Source organism: Anomaloglossus baeobatrachus, chromosome 2 (genome assembly GCF_048569485.1).
Source record: "Anomaloglossus baeobatrachus isolate aAnoBae1 chromosome 2, aAnoBae1.hap1, whole genome shotgun sequence".
NCBI classification, from domain to species: Eukaryota; Metazoa; Chordata; class Amphibia; order Anura; family Aromobatidae; genus Anomaloglossus; species Anomaloglossus baeobatrachus.
Window position 1 is genome coordinate 297348315 of NC_134354.1, and position 25519 is coordinate 297373833.

At 41.9% G+C, this 25519-nt stretch overlaps 1 protein-coding gene across 2 annotated transcripts in view; it reads right to left on the minus strand.

Moving 5' to 3' along the window:
• Nucleotides 1-1048: 1048 nt before the first annotated feature.
• Nucleotides 1049-25519, minus strand: part of SYNRG (synergin gamma) — a 179586-nt gene continuing 155115 nt past the window's right edge. The window contains exons 17-20 of one of the 2 annotated variants that reach the window (XM_075335854.1): nucleotides 24860-25008; nucleotides 24556-24606; nucleotides 20859-20969; nucleotides 1049-3039 (exon numbers count right to left, since the gene is read on the minus strand). In XM_075335854.1, the coding sequence (XP_075191969.1) occupies nucleotides 2908-3039; nucleotides 20859-20969; nucleotides 24556-24606; nucleotides 24860-25008 (443 nt within the window). In that variant the 3' untranslated portion in view covers nucleotides 1049-2907. The remainder of the gene's footprint in view (nucleotides 3040-20858; nucleotides 20970-24555; nucleotides 24607-24859; nucleotides 25009-25519) is intronic. The other variant, XM_075335855.1, reaches the window with a different exon arrangement.

The following is a 25519-nucleotide window of genomic DNA, read 5'->3' on the forward strand; positions in this document are numbered from 1 at the left end:
GTTAACGGCAGTTATTAACCCGGGCGAAGCCGGGTAGTACAGCTAGTATATTTATATAATATACACACACACACACACACACACACACACACACACACACACACTACATATACACCATATTTTTCGTTTATAAGACACACCCCAAATCCAGAGGGGAAAAAAAAAAAAAAAAAAGGTAAGGGGGGGGGGGGTCGGTCATAAAAACCGGTGGTGTCATACTGGCAGTGGGCAGCAGCAGTGGTGGAGCGGGGTCAGAGGAGGCAAAGGCGGCGGTGGAGTTGGGCGACGCTGCAGGCGGTGTGGCGGATGTCCCAGATGCTTGCTGTGGGCGCAGTGAGACAGGCAGGCAACTTCCTAAAACTATCGATGGTGCGGGCTTCAATTAAATGGCACCCGGATTCGGCACGTGCGCAGATGGAGCTCTCAGCGCACACGCCAACTTCGTTAGCCATTTTCCCCAAGTCTGCTGCTGGAAGATGAATGGGCCGGAGGAGGCGTGTGCACAGTGCCGTCTCCGGGCACCATAATTTGAAGTCCGCACCACCAACATTTTCAGGTTGGCACCCGTGGCCCACAGCATTGCTCCTGCTACCACTCTCCACGATCCCTGGTAACCAAAATTTGGATTATAAGACGCATCCCATATTTTCATCCCAATCTGAAAAATATGGTATATGGTGTGTGTGTGTGTGTGTATATATGTGTGTATACACACACACACACACACACACACACACACACACACACCCCCAAAAGTGTTGCCACCCTTTAAATTGTTACAAAATGTGTAATTGCAATAATTTTCTGGGAGAAGTATTCATTTTCCGGAACAATTTTAATGGTGCCAACACTTTTGGTCATCACTGTATATATTATACACATACACACCTTCTGTGTATGTATATACACAATTATACATATTTCTACCTATATATGGAAATTTCTGCATGAAATCTGCTTTTTGTGAAAATACCCTAAGTTTAGTAAGAGAAAAGCCCACCATAAGAGAAAATGTAAGCTTTGACCCATCAAAATATGTATTACAAAATTAATGGAAACATTTTTCTTTAATTAAGAAACAAAACGTGATTGTTACATATTAAAAAGAGCTTTTCAGTTAATAAATTATCACCTATCTAATGGACTGATAACTGATAGGTAGCTTTTGTCTCCATTAGTTCAGCCGACTTTGATTGGAGCAGTAGTCATATATAAACGGTGCTGCTTATTCCAATAGGGGACAAGAAATCCTCGTTCAAGCAATTAGTGGGGACCCTAGAGATCAGGTCCCCATAGGGTGCTTCATTCATGAAATTGCTGTTTCTCCTGCCTCCTTCCTTTTGCTACCTATTCCCCCTCACCATGACAGAAATCCGCTGACTTATACAAGGTGCTTGTTATATTGCTATAAAATGTAAAATTTTGAATGGAAATCTTTAATTATGCTTGGATAGAACACATTTTTTTGTATTGGATATAGAATATAATGCAAATGAAAAAGAAAGGCAAAGCTGGTGACAAGTGACAAAATGAAAGAGATTAAAATCTAATTTTCAAATTTCATCTACATTTACAGGTTCCATATAGCATTCCAGCAATTCTTCATGTAACACAATTTTACTATAGTGCAACAATCAAATAGTAGTCTATGGTTTCAAATAAATAAAATGACACATTAAAATGCTTACAACACAAGTATAATGCAGAATTAAAAGGAATTTATGCCTGTTATGAAACTGGCAGTGCTGAGATATTAGGTCTCCTCATAATTCATTCACTCTTCATATATAACTTAAATTTAATTTTAATGGGGTACTTCCACATAGGAAAGTGAGCAGTCAGCAGTCCAGTGACATTATTGCTGAAGATATTTACAGGCTCACTTGTGCAAGCGGTAGCTATTGCGCATCTGTTAGATGAAAGCTTATCTGCCACCAGGATTTTGCTACCATAGTTGAGAGCAGCATAATGTAAGAGACCCTGATTCCAGTGATGTGTCACGTACCTAGCTGCTTACTGACATTTTGATAAAATCACTGTTATTTCCATGTTGAGCTCTGTATATCCCTGTCCACACTATTGATCAGCAGCTTTCTATATACACTGTAGAAGGCAGAAAGCTGCCAATAAGTGGTGGCAGGATTATACAAAGCAGGCAATATCCTGGACTACCTGGCAGCACGCCAAGTAGTTCTCTAGTGATAACCTCCTATTGATAAAACTGTGATTTTATCAAAACTACACTAAGCAGCGCAATAAGTAAAACATCTGATCGTATCAGGCTCTCTGTCTCTACATACTACTCTTAGATTAGGTGGCAAAAACCTGATTACAGACTCCCTTAAAGCCTCCAATATCTGCAGATGTGAAGTCACTGACCCTGGTTGCGCCATTAAAAGGAACCTGTCACGTCTGAAAATGCTATTTACCTGCAAACAGGGGGTTAATTTGTAAGTAGTGTTACAATGCTGCCTGAACACCTCACTGAAAGTGTGGCTACTGGGACAAAATTTACTTATTTCCTGTTGGGAGCTGCTGGCTTTCAGTCATGGTGGCGTGCATTGAACAGTTAGTCACTGCTCACTATACTTTGAGCGGTAGCTTTAAACACGCCCAAGGACTTTGATTGAAAGCTCGATCAGGACAGCTGTGAGTAGTGACTGTAACTGCTCTGTGCACACCCCTATGACTGAAAGCCAGCATCTTCTGGGAGGAAATAAGTTAATTTTATTCCAGTAACCGCACTTCCAGTAAGGCAGTCCGGCATTATTGTAATTACTTACCTTATATCTGCAGGTAGTGTTTTTTTGAGGTGACAGGTTACCTTTAAGGTAAATGAAGAATTGCTAATTTTCTAGAAGTCTTAAAAGCAACACTGCCAGTTATCCTTAAAACAGTCACTTTAAATTACAATAAATCTGGCAGTAAAAGTCCAGGAGGTTTAGGCTCGACACAATTAATCCAGAAATTCGCACAGCTTGCATGATACTGGTGGCCCCCATAGGAAAGCTTAAAATGATCAGTTTCGGAATTAAATGCCTGTAGAAACAAAAGCACAAAATAAATAAGTAATGAAAACGGTAAACAGACCCACAGAAAAACATTTCTAAACCACGGATGACATAAAAACGTAAAATAATTAGGTCATATGATTATATAGACCCTTTACAGGAATGTAGCATCATAAAGTAACCCTGTTTAAAGAAACACTCCCACAATTTTTGGGGGGTTATTTAATATACAGTAAAGGCTGTTATAAATACTTTGAAGACAAATGATCTAAAAAAAAAATATAAAAAAATAAAATAAATCAGAAATTTGTAGGAAAAATAATCAATCTTCTGGGGACCGTAACGTTTTTCTTTTCCTGGGGTCTGGAGCGATGTGATGCCGACAGACAAATTGAACATCAAGAGGAATCCAGAACTCACATCCTATAGATTTTTGATACGTCTGAATATGGGGACAGTGAAGCCAGCGCTGATTGGGCGCAGGGCTTGCATGATGCATCACAGGAGTCCCGGGAGAGGGAGTGCAAACACTGCTGGAACAGTGCCAGCATCAGAGTTGAGTACAACTGTTTGTTTTTTTAACAAGGGCAAACACTCTGACTCAGAACGGGTTGTCCGAGTAGTAGTAGTAGACAACTCCGTTAAGTTCATGGATGTCTTAAACTGGACTAATCTGTGGGCTATCATTTTTTAAAGAGGTTAATGCGGGGGCGCATGCGCAGCGCTTGATGGAGGCAGAGGTTTCTCAGTGAGCTCCGTTCCCCAGCCACTGCAGCGTCCACCCCCCAGAACCGCACCGGGAACCAAACCGGAGCGCCAAGAAGCAGACACGCTAGAGATGCCCCGGGTAAAGAAGGGGACCCTGAAAGTACAGCAGTCACGCACAATTCCACAACTCTTGGGAGCGCAGGTCAGTCCAGAAACAACTAAGATGGCGCCGGTCACCTCCTCCTCGGCTAGCGTGGCAGCGGGAGCTGACATGAATGACAGCGCGTCTGACCCTGCAATCCGCACAGCTTGTCTCCAGGCCTCAGATGAATTGCTGCAGGCAATTAAATCCATGTTTAAAACGGAGCTGGCAGCAGCGCTGACAACTTTCACCACTCCGATACAAGAGATAGCCCACAGGGCTGCTGCCCTACAGCAGAAAGGAGATGATGCAGCCGAAGCCTTAGAGGAGGACAGATCTTGCATTATGGAGCACAACAACAGATTAGAAATGCTGGAACTAAAATGCGAGGACCTCGAAAAACGCCTGAGAAGGGGGAACATCAGGATCAGAGGAAAGCCAGAATCCTGCAGTAACCTTAAAGAAATGGCCATTGGGCTCTTTAGAGCGCTCCTGCCACAAATAGATCCTTCACAGCTTGACATTATCAGGATTCACAGAGCCCTTAACAGACCGCCACAAGAAGCTATTCCAGGGACATTATCCTTAAACTAAGGCAAGAGGACTCAAGGGACCTTATCCTCTCGGCAGCAACAAACAACCCGTCCCTATCAAGAGTACCAAGCTCTGTATCACTGTTTGCGGACATTAGCCCGGCCACCTTGATGCAACGGAGGGAGCTGAGGGGGGTCACCATGGCCCTAACCAAAGCCAATGTGAAATACAAGTGGGATTTCCCATTCGCTTTCCTGTTTAATTATAAAGGATCCCACTATGTTGTTCGCTCACTGGAAGAGGGCCTGGATGCATTGAAAAGAGTAAACATTTCTACAGTCCCGGATGCTCCGTTGCCACAGAGGAGAAGGCGGGTACAAGAGTGGCAACAAGTCTGTAGAAATCGCGCTCAGCGGGGAGGAAGATAGAGGTCCCCCCATAGAGACTCAAGGAGAGCAAGTATAAATGTTTATCCAGATTAACAATTTTGTAGGTTTTCATATAGGCTTTGCAGGTGGACTTTATGGCTGGGAATGCAGCATGTTGCCCATTCTTGGTGGATTACTCACGGAACATCAGTTATGATAATCTACTACATAACCGTTTCTAGGGTTTTATGTTATATATGTTTCTGCGTTTCTGGCTTTTTGTTTAAAGTTCAGTTACTATCAGGTCACACTTTAACTCATAAGACACACTTCTGAGTGTCGGGGTAACAATGCACTTCATGTCAGGAGTAGGGAGGCATCAGCATATGCAGGTATCACACATGGCATTTAGGGTTCTCGCTCATAATGTAAGAAACTTTAACAGCCCCCAAAAACAAAGAAAGGCCTTGATAAGACTACGCACGCCACAAACCTGACATTCTATTATTACAGGAGACTCATTTCTTCATCTCCTCACAGCCCAAATATCTTCACTCACAATATAGCAAATTCTATATGTTGACTAACACAAAAAAAGAGGGTCCTTGATTTGTATACACAACTCATTTCCGTTCCAGGTCTTAGACTCATTCACGGATGGGGAGGAGCGCTTCGTAGCAGTAAGGGGAACTATATACTCTAAAACAGTATGTTTACTTAGTAGCTACGCGCCACCTACGGCTCAGCTACAAACTCTTAGAGCTATATCTAGATACCTTTCCAATATAGATTATGACTCACTAATCTGGGGTGGCGACATGAATCTAGTACTGAATTTGACCTTAGACAGTTCCTCGCCAAAGAGAATGGAAATCTCAAAAAAGCAGACAGGCGATATCTCAAAAGCAGACAGGCGATCTCTCAACGCGATACTGAAAAAACACATCTTAGCTGACACTTGGAGAGAGAGAATCAAACGGCACCACTCGTGGCTACACATACTTCTTGAACATCCATCGCTCATACTCCAGAATTGACTATATATTTACAAATTATGAAACTATGCCAGCCTTGCTATACTCCAGGCACATACCTTCAGCATGGTTGGACCACGATTGTGTTCTGGCCGCCTTTGGACTCGGGTTTGAATCAGCTAGAGTATATAGATGGCGACTTAATGAGTCTTTACTGGCCAACCAGGGAGTGAGGGAACAAGTGGAGAAAGATCTAGAGTCTTACTTCTCCACGAATCACACGCCAGAGACCTCTGAAGGGAATCTTTGGCTGGTTCACAAAAAATTACTCGCACTCTCATCAAAATAGCCTCAAAAGAAAAAAAAAAAGAGATGGGACAGATGAACAGAGGAAACTAGAAAGTACCTTGATGAAATTGGAATTGGCCAACCAATCACACCCAACTTTACACCTCCTGAAACGGGTAGTAGACACAAAAACTCAGCTACAGACCCTATTAACAACTGCTACTGAACGGGCCTTAAAATGAACGCAAGCTACTTACTATAAATTATCTAACAAAATAGATAAGCTCCTGGCAAGGAAACTAAGAGCAAGAGAAAGAATAAATTCGGTCTACACAATAAATGACACCCATGGGGTCAAACAACATACCCAGATAGAGTATACCATATATTCCATAATTACTACCAAACTCTATATACACAACCATCGTCTCCTATCATAGGCGCAATCGACGAATTTTTAAATTCTATCTCCCTACCATCCTTTATGCCCAACTTTTCTGCCACTCTTCAAACAAAGGTGACGGAGGAGGAACTAGATGAGGTGGTCAAAAAATTAAAACCCCATAAAGCATCAGGCCCTGAAGGACTGTCGGCTGCATACTACAAAAAATTTTCCCACATATTAAAACCCCACTACTTGAACTTATGCAACGCCATTATAGAGGGTAAAACAGTACCTCCAGAATTTTTATTGGCCCACATCACGGTTATCCCAAAACCAAAAAAAGACTGTCTACAGGTAAAGAACTATCGGCCCATTTCACTCTTAAATGTAGATTTGAAGATATTCACATTGATTTTGACAAACAGAATTAATAGAGGTCTGCAGGTTCTCATCCACCCTGACCAGGTGGCTTCATTCCGACCCGACAAGCACCACACAACATACGAAAAAACCTCAACATCATCCAACATGCTAATAAATCCAAATCTCCATTACTCCTTTTAGCCTTAGACATAGGAAAGGCCTTTGACTCACTTATTTGCCCATACCTATTCAGGGTCATGAACAAAATGGGGTTCTCAAATAATTTTATCCGCTCTATTCAAATTTTGTACGATACCCCTAAGGCCTATCTAAAGTTACCCACAACTAATCCACAACCGATCTGTATCAAGAGAGGAACTAGACAAGGGTGCCCACTGTCGCCAGCGCTATTCGCAATAGCTATGGAAACACTCGCAAAAGCCATTAGAGAACGTCCAGAGATAATGGGATACAAGATTGGGGCAGAAACTTATAAGCCAAGCCTGTTTGCAGATGATCTCTTATTAACAGTCACATCCCCCACTCCCCAATCTCATGTCACTCCTACATCGCTTTGAGGCCCTTTCTGGCCTCAGGGTTAATGTAGAGAAACAGAGGCACTCTTCGTAAACACCCCAAACAATACTCAAAACAACGTCCTCTCTAACTTCAAGTTCCAAAAACAAACACATTATATCTCATATTTGGGTATCAACTTAACTAACCACAAATCTTCTCTAGCCAAATGGAATCTCTTCCCTCTAATACAGGAAATGATACAAGATTTTAATAAATGGTCACACCCTACCATCTCATTTTTGGGCAGAACCCATGCTGTTAAAATGACCACACTACCAAGATTTTTTATATCTGTTCCGGGCGCTACCTATATTCTTTCCTCAAAGCATGGTTAAAAAGTTCATCGGGAAATTTCTAAATTTATTTGGAACGGCAAAAAAGAAAAGGATTGCCCAACAAACCTTATTTCGGCACAGGAAATGGGGTGGAATTTCCCTCCCTAACTTTTCTTTATACTACAAAGCAGCCATACTAGCTCAAATAACAACAGCCGAGATGGGTAACAAATCACCTAGATGGGTCACACTCGAAAACACACTGCTAGCACCCTACACACTAAGTGGCCTAATATGGATGACTGGCCCACTGCCCCTTAAATTGGTAGAATTAGCACCATTTTCATATACAATTATTGCACTTTGGAGATCTAACAGGTTTCAATTTAAACTACAGTCGAAGCCTTCCCTCCTATTAAACCTCTTCAATAATCCCATGTTTATTCCAGGGGTGGATTCTAGAGACTTCTGTTGGTGGAAACAAAGAGGGGTCTCCAAGCTAAGACATCTGACTTCTTTATATTCTCTTTACTCTAAGGTTGAATTCATAGAACGGATTGAACCTCCACGGGGTGAAAACTTTAGAATTGAACAGGTTATTCATTTTGTCAGTTCCTTACTGGGAGAGCGAAGGTCTCTAGCCTCGACAGCCTTTAAAAAAGGATGCATCTTCGACCCAGGAGGGAAGGGCACCATTTCTATGATATAACACACAATGAATAGACCCGTTCTTGATCTTAAACTGAAGGTAATGGACCAGTGGGAGGAGGATCTAGGTTTTTCCATGCCCCTGGAACAGTGGAACAAATGTTATGTGGACCTCACTCGGGGAAGCAATCAGGTCTCCCTCTCTGAGACATCCATAAAAATCTTTCATAGGTCCTACTATGTTCCAACTACCCTTAATACAATTCACCCTCAGACCTCAGAACGTTGCTTTCGGGGTTGTGGACAGAAAGGGGACATGCCTCACATCTGGTGGACCTGCCCAATAGTTTCTAATCTATGGAAGGAAGTGGGATCCATTATTCACAATTTATGTGATAGTCAAAACATAAATTCCCTGGAGGTCCTGCTTTTCAATAATAAACCAACCAGGGCAAAAAAACATTGTCATAGATTGATAAGCTTCATCACTTTAGCCACCAAGATACTGTATATATTGCCAGTCAATGGAAATCCCCCACTCTTTCTGTTTCCGCAGTTATACAAAAAGTCCATAACATTATGTTATTCGAAAAAATTGAGGCAATTAGGTCTGACACTGTGGAACTGTTCCATAGGGTGTGGGACCCATGGGTACAGTCTCAAATGCCACCTTCTATAACCAACACCATCTCTATATCCCTGTGACATGCAGTGTACCGTAGTAGATCCACTAGGCACACTATGTATGATGAGTTGCCCGACAAATCGAAGTGTATGGATTTGATGGTAGTGACACCAGTTTTTCTTAAGTTAATTATGATTTGTTATTAGTTCTTTTTTCTTTACTCTGTTCACAGGCGATAGCTCTTCTAAGAAGAAGATCTTAAAAGATTATACTATATGCAGGGTTATACAGAATAATACTTGCATTTCAGGACTTATGATATATAATTTATATATCAGATCTCATTGGCGACACTTTATGACCAAATATGGAGTCAATACGATCGAGGTAAAGAGAACGAAGTGGGGGATAAGTGGAACAATAAATTTGAAGTTAATGGTCTACAAGAAAAAATACTCAAGGGATGGTTAACTGTGAGAAAAGTTGTGGTTAACGAAAAATGGCGAGAGATGCAATTCAAACTAATGCACAATGCTATATACGCCTTTGACCTTCCGTACACAAACTCCCCAGCACACTAAGTAGCTGCCCCAAATGCCACCTCCACAAAGCAAACATGAAACACTGCCTATGAGAATGCCCGGTGATAGCAAAACTTTGGGGGGATACAATCAAACAGATAGACAAGACTTGGGGAATCAAAATCCCAAAAGATCCGATTCTCTGTTTATTCCATGCCACAAGTCGAGAGGTGAGAGAGGGAAGAATAGTTATTCATTCCAAAAGCAGTACACGCGTTAATACTATCAGTTAAAAAATGGATTTTGAGACACTGGCTTACAAAACAAGCACCAGATATTACAGAAGTGTTAGATACCATGAAAATGTTGATACTGATGGATCAATTAGAAGCAGAAGATAGCAAAGAGAAACGCACGTCTAGTTTTTTAAAAAAATGCAAAACATTTATAGAAAAAAAACTACTCTCAAAGAGAGATTTATAATTTAATGCAACGTTTCAAAGATACAGCCTGGTATAGCTGGGGAGAGCTAGATGGCTCATTGGGGAGATTGCGGATAGAGAGGTAAAACAAGGAACCCTTATGTTATGGTTATTTCTATATTAATTTATTATTGTTTTCAATGTACAACTTGAAAATGCCAACATGTTTAGTGTTGCAACAGAAAAAAAAAGATTTAAAATGGATGAGAATTGTTAAAAAGCTAACAGAGAATGTTTTCATTTCTGTAAATATTTTGTTGACAACTCATCCAAAAAATATGTTTAAAAAAAATAAAAAAATAAGGAAATAAGCATATTTACTATCAGTGCATCTGTAAAAGTCTAATCCATTAAAACATAAAATGAATTCACTCAAATGGAAAAAGCTGTAAAGAGAAAAAAAATACGACATTTGCATCTTTTTGGTCACCTCAAAATAAAAAATGCAATAGAAGGCGAATAAAAAGTTGTAAGAGACCCAAGATGGCATCAATAAAAACCTCAGTTTGGAAGTCTACAATCAGGTCTTCACTTCATACAGTTCCATCAAATTCAATAAAATCATTACTATTCTCAGGAAAAAAAAAAAGCTTCTTATTTTTTTTACACCGCAAAAACACTGCACAAGTGTTTGGTAACACTTTTATCCTACTGACCAGAAAAATCAGGTGACCAGATCAATTTTATTCCAATTTTATTCCAGCCACTAAAAAAAAAAAAGGGCTGGAATTTCAGGATCATCATTCATTAAATCAATCATTATCACTTGTTTTATTTTTCTCTTTTTTCAGTATTTGTATGGTACGTTGTATGCTGTTGAAAACTACAACTTTCTCGTAGAAAACAAGAGCTCATACAGCTGTGTTGATGGAAAAATTAATACGTTATGGCTCTTAAAAGGATAGCAAAAAATAAAAGAGCACCAATTAAAAATTAAATTGGTGGGAGGGGAACATACAGTGATGAAAATAAGTATTTCATACACTGCCGAGTTTTCAAGTTGTCCCACCTACTAAGAATAGAGCGATCTGTAATTTTTATGGTAGGAACACGTCAACTGTGACAGATAAAATCCCCCCCAAATATCCAGAAAATCGTATATGATTTTTAAATAATTAATTAGCATTTTATTGCATGAAATAAGTATTTGATCACCTACAGTACAAACCAGCAAGATTTCTGGCTTTCACAGATCTGCTACTTTTTCTTTAAAAAACCCTTCTGCTCTGCACTCATTACCTGTATTAATTTCACCCGTTTGAACTCGTTACCTGTATAAAAGACACCTGTCCACATACTCAGTTACAAACCAAACTCTCCACCATGGCCAAGACCAAAGAACTGTCTAAGGACACCAGGGACAAAATTGTATACAGCTATAGTACAAAATGCAAGAAGCTTGGTGAGAAGGCAACAACTGTTGGCACAATTATAAGAAAATGGAACAAAGACAAGATGACTGTCAATCTTACTCAGTCTGGAGCTCCATTGCAAGATCTCGCCTCGTGTGGGGTAAAAGATGATTCTGAGAAAGGTCAGGAATCAACCCAGAACTACACGAGAGGACCTGGACAATGACCTGAATAGAGCTTGGACCACAGTCTCAAAGATTACACAGTAACTATGCTGTCATGGATTAAAATCCTGCAGGGCACGCCAGCACATGTCCAGGCCTGTTTGAAGTTTTCCAATGATCATCTAGATGATCCAGAGGAGGCATGTGGTCAGATGAGACCAAAATAGACCTTTATGGTATTAACTCTACTTGCCGTGTTTGGAGGAAAAAGATGACCACAACCTCAAGAACACCATCCCAACCGTGAAGCATAAGGGTGAAAACATCATACTTTAGGGGTGCTTTTCTGCAAAGGGGACAGGACAGCTGCACTCTATTGAAGGGAGGATGGATAAGGTCATGTCTATCGCAGAATTTTGACCTCCCTCCCTCAGTAAGAACATTGAAGATGGGTCATGGCTGGGTTTTCCAGCATGATAATGACCCAAAACACACAGTCAGGGCAACTAAAAATTTGCTCCGTATTTCAATGTCCTGGAGTGGCCTAGGCAGTCTACAGAACTGAACACAATAGAAAATTTTTGAAGGGAGCAGAGACTCCATGTTGCCCAGTGACAGCCCAGAAAAATGAAAGATCTGGTGAGGATCTGTATGGAGCAGTGGGCCAAAATCCCTGCTGTAGTGTGTGCAAACTTGGTCATGAACTACAGGAAACGTCTGACCTCTGTAATTGCAAACAAAGGTTTCTGTACAAAATATTAAGTTCTGTTTTTCTTTTGTTTTAAATACTTATTTTACGCAATAAAATGTAAATTAATTATTAAAATTATACCATGTGATTTTCAGGATTTTTTAGCGGGGGATTCTGGTCTGTCACAGTTGAAGTGTACCTACGAATCAAATACTTATTTTCCTAACTGTACAGTCATAGCTGAAAGTGTTGGTACCCTTGAAATTGTTTCAGAAAATGGAGTATTTCTCCCAGAATATTACTGCAATTACATGTTTTGTTAAACACCATTATGGTGTAAAAAAAAGATAAAAATAAGCAAATTGGACATAATTTCACAAAAATCCCCAAAAATGTGAAGACAAAATTGTTTTACAAAATTGTGGGAAACGTTGTTTCAAGCATGTGATGCTCATTAAAACACACCTGTGGGCAATATGAAAACCCCACCTGAAATCAGATAAAAAGGGGAGACGTTGACTCAATCTTTGCATTGTGTGTCTGTGCGCCAGACTAAGCATGGAGAACAGAAAGCGAAGACAATTGAGAACTAGAAAAACAAAATTGTTGAATAATATCAACAATCTCAAGATTACAAGTCCATCTGCAGAGACCTTGATGTTCCTTTCTCCACGGTGCAAAACATACATCAAGAAGTTTACAACTCATAGTACTGTAGCTAATCTCCCTTGACGTGGATAGCAAAGAAAAATTGATAAACTGTTGCAACACAGGATAGTCTGCATGATGGATAAGCAGCCCCAATGAAGTTCCAAAGAAATTTAGGCTCACCTGCATCAGTGTCAGCGTGAACTATCCATCGACATTTGAATGAAATGAAACGCTATGGCAGGAGACCCAGCAGGATCCCACAGCTGACAGACATAAAAATGCTAGACTGCAGTTTACCAAAATGTAAAAAAGCCAAAATACTTTTGTGAAAGCGTCTTGTGGACAGAGGAGACCAACAAAAAGCTTTTTGGTAAAGCATATCATTCTACTGTTTACCGAAAACAGAATGAGGTCTACAAAGAAAAGAACACAAGACCTACAGTCAGTATGGTGGAGGTTCAAAGATGTTTTGGGGTTGTTTTGCTGCCTCTGGCACTGGGTGCCTTGACTGTGTGCAAGGCATTGTGAAATCAGAAGATTACCAAAAGATTTTCAGTTGCAATACAGTGACTACTGTCAGAAAGCTGGGTTTGCGTCCCACTGTAGGTCATGGGTCATCCAGCAGGATAATGACCCCAAACATACTTCAAAAAGCACCCAGAAATGGATGGAAACAAAGCGCTGGAGAGTTCTGCAGTGGACAGCAATGAGTCTGGATCTAAATCCCATTGAACACATGTGGAGAGATCTTAAAATTCCTGTTGGGAGAAGGCATCCCTTCAAATATGCAAGACCATGTGAAGTTTGTAAGAGAAGAGTAGTCCAAAATGCCAGTTCAGAGGTGTAAGAAGCTTGTTGAAGGTTATAGGAAGCGATTGACTGCAGTTACTTAGTCCAAAGGGTGTGCAACCAAATATTAAGTTGAGGGTGCTAACAATTTTGTCAGGCCCATTTTTGGAGTTTTGTGTGAAATTATGTCCAATTTGCTTTTTGCCTCTGTTTCTGTGTTGTTCCAATACACACATAGGAAGAAAAAAAAGTGTGTATAACAAAACATGTATAATTGCATTAATGTTCTGGGAGAAATACTTCATTTTCTAAAACAATTTCAAGGGTGTCAACATTTTTGCCCATGACTACATGTGTATGTTCCTATCCTATAATAAAAAAAAAATAAACATAAAAAAAAGAAGGATAAAATAGAATCTGTTATTAGTTATAGCATGTTAAAACTGGACACATTATGTTACCTTGGCTGCAGAGCTAAGTAAAACTTTTCTTTCAATTATTTTTTAAATTTCTTACCTCTATTTCAGAGATTAGCTTGTAAAGTTCAGATTGTAGTCTTCACTAAGCCCCACTGGGGGTTACTAGAGATTCTTCTCTGGGGGTGTGTACTTTGGTCAATCTTAAGTAGGGAACGGGGGCGTGACCTGGACGGCAATGTGAAGAGACATGTTTGTGGAGCTCTCCTGCAAACTCCCTTGATAAATCCCTGAATACCGCTGTTATCACTGCCTCAGCCGGCTGTCAGGAAGATAAGGTGGTGAGGACTTATCTGGGGTGAGTCTGGTGGATGCAGAGTGCCATGGTCCGTCGCAGGCAAAAAGATAATGGAGGCGGGAAAGTCCCCAGCTCTCAAGATGGTGCCATGATAAGGCAGGAAGCTGAGAAGGTTAATGCAGCCTGTCAGGAGAGGATGCAAATCGCTGCAAGGCTGGAGAAATTTGCCTGGACTTCAGAGAAATCACATCAGCATATAGATAACAGAGGTGAGATAGGAGAGGAGGGAGAAGACAACGCCAGCTCTGATGAGATGGGGGATGGTGAACAGCAGCAAGATAATACAGGAGAAGTAGAGGAAGCACATAGTGCAGAGGCTCCAGAAAACCCCACTTTAAAAGGACGTTTTTGCAGTGGTGTCTTTTTGTAAAGAAGCTCTGACTACCCTGACAAAGCAAGTTAAGGGATTACAGGCAGAGGTTGCTGACATTAAGAAAGACCTCAAGAAAGCAGATCTGAGAACAACGGCTGTAGAGGAGAGAGTGGGGATAACAGAGGATCATATTACAAAACTACAAAAGTCTGAAAAAACATTTGCACAGCAGATAGCTGAAATCATGGCAAAAAATGATGATTTAGAGAACCGCTCTAGAAAAAAGAACATCCGAATTGTCGGCATCCCTGAGAAAGCGGAAGGAAGAAACCCCACTGAATATGTAGAGGACTGGCTCAGGGGGAAAATGGGTGCTAATGTCTTATCCAAGCTCTATGCCGTGGAACATGCACACAGAGTCCCGATGCAGCCACAACCAGCAGGCAGGGGCCCTCGCACTATGCTAGCCAAGCTCCTCAACTACAGAGACAGGGACACTATACTGCGAAAGGCAAGAGACATGGAGGATCTTATGATTGACGGCCAGAGAATTTCCATATACCCGGACTACTCCATTTCTGTTCAAAAGCTACGTATGACTTTTACAGGAGTAAAGAGGCGCCTGCGAGAGATGGGGGTGCAATACTCAATGATGTTCCCGGCAAAGCTAAGAGTGATGGCGTTGGAGCGGGTGCACTTTTTTACAACTCCGGCGGAAGCCATGCAGTGGTTGGACGCAAACGAAAAGCGGATCCGTTTGAAGGAATGAGCTGACTGTCTGAATCTGCAGTGTGTTGGAGAGGGCCGGCTGAGGCTCTACGACATCCTTAGGAGCTTACAGGGGACCCTTCTTGTTTTTTCTTTTTTTTTTCTCCCCTTTTTTTTTTTTTTTTTTCCCTCCTTCCCTTTGGGATTGAGGTAGTATGCAGGAGGAATGCGAAGGGTTTGATGTGAGCTTCGCAGGACATGGGGACTGCCTAATTAGGCGCGGTGGTGGTATTTACAATTTGAGATTCCAGTTTAATTACTGTTCGCCATTTTACTGTTATATTGGTTGAGTGGAATATGATTATACATAGAAAGGGTGGGAGTGGAGAATTGTTGGAAAAGGGACGAGTTTTAAAATGCGTCTAAGAGGGGAAGGCGAGGGAGGTAGGGGGGAATTTAGTAGGGATTATGGACCAGGTTTGGAAAACCCGATGCTTCACGGGAGTACTCGAAAACAGGAAGTGGTGGGGAGTAGGAGGGGAGGGGAGCAGGGGGGGAGGGGGGAAAGGGGTAGGGTAGAGGCAGCATGGGGAGATACTACAAGGTTTGATGGTTTTACTGGGTGGGATAATGGGGGATAGAATTAAGGTGTTGAGTTGGAATATTAGAGGGTTATCAGATAGGTCTAGGAGAGCGGCAATAATTAAATATGTTCAAGACCAGAACCCGTCAGTAATATGTCTACTAGAAACGCATCTAACAAAGGAGACAACACATGTTTTAAATAGGAGATGGGTGCAGAAGGCCTATTACTCCACCTTTTCCAACTATGCAAGGGGTGTATCACTGCTGATCCATAACTCTGTGCAATATGAAGAGATAGAAGTGTATGTGGATAAAGAGGGACAGTGTGTGGCCGTCAAGTGTAAAATATTTGGCAGACTCATGTGTATAGCTGCAATATATATACCACCTCCATATAAGTGCACCAAACTAAGGGAGATAAGGGAGTTCTCTGAGAAGGGGGGAGTAATCCCTTTTTTACTGGTGGGGGACTTCAATAATGTGATAGATCTGTACTGGGATAGGAGTAGTAGACCTCCAGGTATCCAAGATAGTTGTATGACTTCGTTTGGCACTCTTATTGGGGAACTTGGAATGGTGGATGCCTGGCGAGTGAGGAATGGGAGGGTATCCTGCTTCTCTTGTTATTCGGCTTCGCATAACACTCTGTCCCGCATTGACATGGCTCTAGCTAGTGATCTGATGGATGCAATGATAAGCGACGTGCAATATCTGACAAGAGTGATTTCAGATCATAGCCCAATTCTAGTGTCCATACGACGGGGGACCCTGACAGGGGGAAGGAGGGGAGAGTGGAAGCTTCATCCAGCATGGATCCGTCATATTAATATGGGGAATATAGAACGGGATCTTGGGGATTTCTTTATCCACAACGAGGGTAGCACTGGTCCCATGATGGTATGGGATGCGATGAAGGCATACCTCAGGGGGCTCCTGTTCAGGGATATCTGTAAACGTAAAACACAGACGAGGCAGGATGAGAAAAATAGCCTGGAGGCCTTAGATAAGGCAGAGCTGGAAGCAATCCGGAGTACTACTACGGACGCGAAGCAAAATCTTAGGCAGGCGCATGAACAGGTTAATAAGATGCTTTTGGAGAAGGCGGTAAGGAAGCAGGCATTCCAAAAATTGCATTTTTATGAGGAGGGGGAAAAAGTTGGTCATCTATTATCGGTCATAGCTGCAGCTCAAAGGAGTAGCTCATTTGTGCATGGTATGGACACGGTGGAGGGGACACAGGTCACTGAGGTTGAGGAGATCCTTGGGGTCTTTAAAGATTTCTATCGCACGCTATATTCTTCTAGCGGAGAGATAAGGGTGGAAGAGGTGGACTCATTTCTTGAGCGAGGTGAGCTTCCGGTGCCGTCTGTGGCGGATAGAGATAAACTGGAGTCACCTATTACTATTGATGGACTGGAGGGCGCTCTGCATGGCATGAGCAATGACAAGGCACCGGGAGCAGATGGGCTACCAGTTGAAATTTATAAACAGTTAGAAGAAATCCTATTACCCAAACTATTGAAAGTCTTTGAGGTGGCGGAGGGGGAAGGTGTATTGCCTGAATCTATGAGAGAAGCAATAATAGTAGTAATTCCTAAGGAGGATAAAAATCCGAGGCTTCCAGACTCATATAGACCCATCTCGTTATTAACAGCGGACGTGAAGCTTCTGGCTAAGGTGTTGTCAAACCGGCTGACTGGAGTTATATCTAACCTAATCCATATGGACCAATCAGGGTTCATGGCCAATAGGTCGACAGCTGCTAATATCAGGAGATTGTACCTTAATCTACAGTTGCCGCCTGACAACCCTGGCCAGAGGGTGATCGCTTCGCTAGATGCCCAGAAAGCGTTCGATAGTGTTGAGTGGGGGTATCTGTGGAAATGTTGCAGCATATGGGTTTTGGCCCACGGTTTGTAAAGTGGGTGCAGCTGTTGTATAATAGGCCTACTGCTAAAGTTAGAGTTAACGGTATGACCTCCTCAGCGTTTGAGTTGCACCGGGGAACGAGGCAGGGCTGCCCACTATCGCCGCTCCTATTTGCTATTGCAATAGAGCCTCTGGCGGCGGCCATTAGGAAAACAAAGGAGATCCATGGATTTAAGTATGGGCATTTAGAGGAGAAAATAGCTCTTTATGCTGACGATTTATTACTTTTCTTGGGGGATCCATCAGCCTCATTGGATCATGCCATGCAGATAATAGAGAAATTTGGAGAAGTTTCGGGACTGACCATTAATTGGTCTAAAATCGAGCCTCTTTAAAGTGGATGGGGAAGTAGCCTGGACAAATGAGGATACTGGGGCTAACAAATTGAAGAATGTGGACGAATTTAAATATCTAGGTATCCAGATATCTCTGCCAGTAGAAAAATACATACAGGTGAACTTATGGCCTCTCCTTAAAAAATTGAGAGCCAAGGTGGATGCCTGGAACAAGCTACATTTGTCAGTTGTTGGAAGGGTTAATTTGCTAAAGATGGTAGTAATGCCTAAACTCCTATACATACTGCACAATGCCCCTGTTTGTATTTCAAGGAAAAGATTTAAAGGGATAAACTCGCTGTTTAGGGACCTGGTGTGGGGTAAAAAGCAGCCTAGGGTGCGATTAGAGACTTTACAAAGGCCGAAAGATGAGGGGGGTCTAGCAATCCCAAATCCGGAATTGTATTATATAGCGGCGCAATGTCAACACCTCAGGGGTTGGTCTGATCGAGAGAAAGATGGGGGCATTAAAGAAGTACTGGAATACATAGTGGGTAGAAGTCCATTGGTAATGGGACTAGAGGATGGTGCGGTGGGGCTCCTGGGTAGAACGTCTCCTACAATGGCACTTATAAACAAGACCTGGGATAGGCTGAAAAGGGTGAGAGGGGTGACCCGGTTAACTAAGTTTACACCTATCTGGGATAACAGTAATCTCCCGGAGATTCAGAAAATGGGGAATATTGAGGAGTGGAGACGCAAGGGTGTAGTATACATGCATCAGATATTGGACGGAGGAATTGTGAAATCGTTCCCGCAGTTACAGAGTGAGTTTCAGTTACCGGCGTCCGGCTGGCTCCACTACAGACAATTAAAACATGCGATTGCAGCCCAAGCGGCTAAACAAAGTGTGGCCATACAGACTGACCTGGTACTGGCGTATGTGTGTAAGGGCGGAGGAAGCACTAAAGGGATCATTTCTGGCACCTATAAAGATATACTACATACCTTTCTTTTAGACTACCCAATTAAAACTAAATCTAAATGGGAGGAGGAAGTTGGGCCGATAACGGAGGAGGTGTGGGAGAGTATCTTAGAGTATGTCCCTAAACTTTCCATGAGCGAACCGGCCAGACTATCTCACCTATACGTGATTCACCGGGTATATAGGTCTCCTTTACTGATGTTTAAAATGGGGTTGAGAAGGAATTCGGAGTGTCCAAGGTGTCAGGGATCTGACGCAGGTATTTTTCACATGATGTGGTCTTGTCCGAGACTGGTCTCCTTTTGGACTAAGGTTATCCACAAGATAGGAAGAACATATGTGTGTGTCCTCCCCAGGGAACCAGTGATATGCCTATTGGGATATGTTGAGGAGCTTGGGGTGGAAAATACTATGAAAATTGTCATTGCTAGGCTGCTGTATGCGGCAAGAAAGCTAATCGCCAGGTCCTGGATTAAAAAAGACCCCCCGACCAGGGGAGAGTACATTAAAAGGGTGAAATGTATTCTTCAGCTGGAACGGGGAGTGTATGAAAGAAGGGGGAATGTTAAAATGTTTGAGAAGCTATGGTCTCCTTGGCAATGCGAATAAGACGAGTGATGGACCAATAAACTGGTCTGGGACCGGGATGGCCGTCTGAGACCTCTGATGTGTGTGTTCTGTTTTGTTGGTGTTACTAGTTGTTCCTCCTGCACAACGGGATGGTTGCTATACTACAGTTGGAGGGTATTATAAGTGTGTACTATATGGGATGTAGTATCGGGGAGAAGTGTTGCTGCCGGGGTGGGGGAGGGGGGCGGGAGGGGGAGTTAAAGGGGTAATAGATGTGATAAATTTAATTTGGATGCCGATTTGTTATTCTGTTGTATGTATTCTGTTTTAACAAAAAAGTATCTGATTTAAAAAAAAAATCTTAAGTAGGGAACAGGTGGTATCATGCAGGGGATAAGAACAAGCCATGATATCCGCAGCTACTGTATAGTACAGATCACAACCAAGTGACAAAGTGTAACTTCAAACACTTCCAGATCTCCTCTCATGGCAGTCAGTCTGAGGAGAGGGTGAATACAGCAGAAGTTTTATTACAAACACATCTGTAACTGCAGCTATTCTCTCATAGCTCTGCTTCTCCCTCTAACTGCTCTGAGAGGAGATCTGGAAGTGCTTATAATCACAATCTGCTTCGCTATATTCTTCCTCTCCCCCAAAACTAACTGCTATGAGAAGAGATCTGGAAGAGTTTAAATTACACAGCTCTATTCTATACTACATAATAACTGCAAAGATCAGGGCTGAGAGCAAGACATATTCTTTATTTTTTTTTTCTCCTGCATGGTGCTACTTTTTAGGATTGTACCCCACATGACAATCACAGTACAAACGCCCAGAGGCAAATCTCTGCTAACACCAAATTAAGCTTGTCATAAATTATAACCTAAATTTTATAAAATAATCTCAGCAACAGAGAGGAGAAATTAAAATGAAAGCTACATTTTTTCCGTTCTGCAGCCAATATTCCATGATGTGGCAAAATTAACATGCACAAAATGGTGAAAGGTCTTTTTTTATGGCTAAAAACACACAAACAATTTTGGAGCCAGAAGTGGATTCAGCAGGAGGAGAAGAACAAGTACTTTGAATTCATTCCTGGCTTTGGTCCACTATACTGCATACAATGCTCAATACTTTTTTAATAATTACAATGTGTATAAGCAACATACCTTGCTTCGAGAGTCAACATTTAGCAAACACACACCACATGCTAATTCTTGAGCGTTTTTTATTCCTGGTCGTAGCATACAAGAAGCAAAATCCAAAGCACTTTCATCTGGCTGGAGCAAAAATACAAAACAGGCAGAACTTATTTACAAGAATGATTAAAAAAATCCCGAGGGAACATCTGCGTAAGATGAAAGTCTATATGGCCTCTTAATAGATGTGATGCATCTTGGACAGCTCGCACACCACAAATGAAGGTCTATACCAGATATGAGCTGGCATAGATAACACCTATACATTAATGACAATTTATGGTGTAAATGATAGTAAATCTGCCAGGGACCACATTCTGTCGCTAAGCCCTGCGTACTTTTTAGGAAAGTGCCAAGAGCAATGAAGATATGAGCAAAATTCTAATTTTTTCTGCACATGTGTAGCTTGAACAAAATCTTAACTTGAAACAGAAAACCTGTTTTCAGGATTTCCTTAGTATTGCCCTGGTGTTGGAATCATCACCTGTGCACGAAATTAAATTATCCCCTGTGCAATATGAAGGAAATCCTAAAAACATGATCTGTTGGTGGGCCTTGAAGACATGAGTTGGGGAACACTGCTCTAACTAACCTGCTGAAACAATTCAATAGGTTATATAATTACAGAGATACTTAAGAGTAGATTTCAGACAGAAACAACTGCATCTTCTAGTCAGCGTCTCTGGCTGTGAGAAACAGTTTCTGACCTCGAGTAGGAGACACTTCTCAACATTGAAATTGTAACACCAAGAAGGAAAACCTGTGTAATTATGGAAATCACAAAACAGGTAGACATCTTAATGATATATAAACAATGGGAAAAAAAATGTAAACAATTTTCAGAACATCTCGGTTTATTCAGTAGAATGTATCCCTTGGTTGCTACCAATGAGGTTATTACCGTTTGTCTGAAGAGGATTTGTGTGCTCAGCAAGCAGAATATTCAAGATCCACTGATAGCAGCCCTTTTTGCAATTGGCAACCAATGATGTACTAGATGTGCTTGATGGGAGACTAGTTCTTAGATGCTGCAGGCCTTGTTTAGGCTACAAATGCTGCTCACAACAGCAGAACAAACATGCAGCCTGACATTGGCATGTTGAAAAATGCCACTTGGGACATATGGCTATGGGCCAGAAAATATAGCATATACTATTCTTGAATATAGCATAACAAACAGTAAATGAATGAATGTATAAATAGAAATGTAAAATAAAACAATAGTAAATGAGAATACAGTACCATGCACAACCTAACCATAGACAGATATGAAAATAAGAGCATAGAATTAATGCAGGCAAGTTCTGTCTGTATCAGGACAAACTCATTTATGGTTTGGCAAGAGGCAACTGGGGAGTAGAAATGTAGTGGCTTTAGGTTATTTAGTTGACACCCAGTTTCCTGTTTGGTTTCCATTCTGAGATATTATAAAAGTGTTTTAACTTTTTGTCTGTCTTTTTTGATGAACCAATAAAGCAGTTTGTAACATGGTGAATGGCACAATATATTTTACTAACTTATTATATTATTTCCACTGCAGAATTTGCTGCATGCATAATACATCATTTTCATGCCTACATAATACTTATGTTTCACATATGTTGAGAAACTTTGCAACTGATTTAACTCTTTGAACATCTGTAGAATGGGCTGAAATCTGCAGCAGAAAAAACCCCAATGTTCTCTCATAGAAAAATATTCTAAGGATGAACTCCCACGTCCATGAAACACTGTCCATGTGCGGACTGGCCGCAGGTCTCACAGGCATATATGAAACGATTGCGTTTAAGTCACGAGACCTATGGCTAGTCTGTGCATCATGAACTGTACAAGGACAATGCTTTTCTGAATTTGACCGGAAATGTAAAAAAGATAGAATCAATAATTGTATTCCTAGAGGCACTACCAGTAACGTCCACATTTTATTGTTGATTCTTTTTTATTGCAGATTAAGGATGGTCCAGACAAGACATGGCTGTAAGACCTTGTTCACAAGACAATGATGATGTCAGGATTTAGGAATGGATCCTTGGTAGGTCTGAGCGGACCTGGACTGTAAAAGTCCGGATTCGCGTGGTTTCAAAGATGCCCTGGTGCCAGACCCGGGATTCCGGGTGTAGGATCCGGATTCGGCACTGGGGAAATTAAAGGAAAAATAAAGAAAACAAGAATTAAGCGAACATTTCATAATTGCGGAGAATCAGTGTCATGGCGGCAAACTGCTTCCGGGTCGTGCATTCACTTCCTGTACTGCGCAATAGGCTTATCGCATACAAAGTTTTCCGTGCTTTCTCCGCCCACCGGCCGTCCTGTTGTCTGTGATTGGTTGCAGTCAGATGCGCCTACAGCATGTGACAGCATCTGCCTGCAATCACTGCTCATCGCAGCTCAGTCATTGTCTGCACTCACAGCCGGCGGTCGTTCTCTATGGCTGCTCGCTGTGAGATGTAGTAGAGCTGAAAGCGGCGTGGGCCCTCATGTGGATTATGCTGGACCTGTAGGAGTGTGTTGGGGGTTAATAAAGTGATGAAAGATGAGTTTTTGTATTTTTTTCTAAATAAAAGGATTTGTTTGTACTTATTTACTTTAATTTACAGGTTAGTGATGCAGGTATCTCAGACGCCTGTGGCATCACAACCTAGGGTTTAGTAGCAGCTGTGCGCTGTTATTAACCCCTGCTATTACCCCGATTGCCACCGCACCTGGGCAATTCGGGAACAGCCGGTAAAGCATCGGGATTGTCCCATCTAATGGATGCGGCATACCAGGTGGCTGCGGGCTGAGAATACTAGCCCCCAGCTAGCTTTATCTTGTCTGGGTATCAAAATTAGGGGGCACCACATGTTTTTAAATGACTTATTTCAATTAAAAAAAAAAAAAAAAAGCTGCATGCAATTTCTCTTAGGCCGGAGTCACATTTGTGAGGGACTTGCGCGAGTCTCATGTTGCATCACCCAGCACAGCCGCACACTATCCTAACAGGAGCGGGCCGCATGTGTTTCTATGTACATGCACACTCATGTTCAGAGAGTGGCAGGCCGGGTGCTGTCATGCTAGACTCGTATGAGTCACTCATCGCATCATATCACCCGAGACAGCCACACACTCTTCTGACAGGAGCGGGCCACGTGTTTCTATGTACATGCACGCTCAGCATACTGACCTGTAGACACTTGCACTGCTTTCTCCGCCCCCCGGCCGTCCTGGAGCCTGTGATTACTTGCAGTCAGCTGACACTCAGGGTTGGGGTGCGTCTAACTGCAACCAATTATACGCACTGGTGGGCGAGCAAAGCAGTGAATAGTCAATTGTTGGCTCCGGAAGGGAAAGCGTGACCTGGAAGGAGTGTGCCGCCATGACACAGCCTCGGTGAGTACAGCGCGCGTGCTCCTAACCCCCTATCCCTTACACCAACATTTTTAATTTCCGGATTCTGGTCCCCATAGACTTATATGGGTACCGGATTCCGGAGCGGATCAGGGTTTTTTTTTTGTTTTTTTTAATTGAGCAGGTCCCGGTTTTTTGGGAGTTTGAGCAGCTCTAATCCTTAGCAAAATTTACTCAGCTCCTCTAGCAATTCATGTGAATGGGATATTTTAAGGAAAATACACTGAGATATTAAATGCACTATATATTTAATAGAATGTTCATTTTAGATGCAGATTACCTGAATTACAATGGGGATAAACTGCGTAGATATATTTGTGTCACAGATTATCTATAAAAAAAGAAAAACATATCCACGGTAAATTTGAATTTGCCTACACCTTAACTATTTCGGGTACTTATTTCTAGCCATGCAACTTTTTTCCTCACTGCAGGAGAAAAAAATGCTGTGGAGCAGTATAAAATTCTCAGCAGCGGTCATGTGGCAATTATCTGTAGCACTAGATCTACTTACGAGCAAAACGTGACCTAAAAATGTGTAGGTTATGTCACTCCTAATACATAGACAATACAAAGGAACTTACCATTAGGGAGGCTAGTGACATAAATCCTATCAGGTTGTTCCATAGTTTGTCTATGTCCTTCAATAAGAATTGCAACTTCTCACTGCATACTGCTGTGGATTTTATACCCAATTCCACTCGCTTGGTTACTCTATACACCTCAATCACACCTGTGAAGCAAACAGCGATATGGGTAAACTGTTCTGCTAGACCAACATCATCATGATTTTAAACTATTGTTCAACCACTCACCTCTTCAGACAGTTTTTGGCTTCTGATGGGGAGTAGAGATGAGTGAACATTTGGAGGTTTTGTTCACTGGCATCAAACAAACCTAACCTCCACATGTCCAAACCTTGCCCGAGGAGGTTCGGAATCAGTTTGAGTCTCCGCCCTCATACAGCGAGCCATAAGCAGATAATTTCTAGGGGGGCTTTTTCAAAAAGTTTTTTTTTGTTAAACACTACATCTGATCATGCTGTTACCACTAGAGCGTGCTGTTCAAACATTGCAAGCAGCTCGCACAAAGCTGAGCACCAAGCGTAGCTGAGCACAGCGCTGCTTGTGTAAGTTAAGTTCGCAAGTAAAGTAACCAAACTTCGAACCCGAGCCTTGTTTTTTTTTAGTTGGTGTTCGGTTCGAAAACCAAATCTCTGGTTTGCTCATCTCTAATGGGGGGCT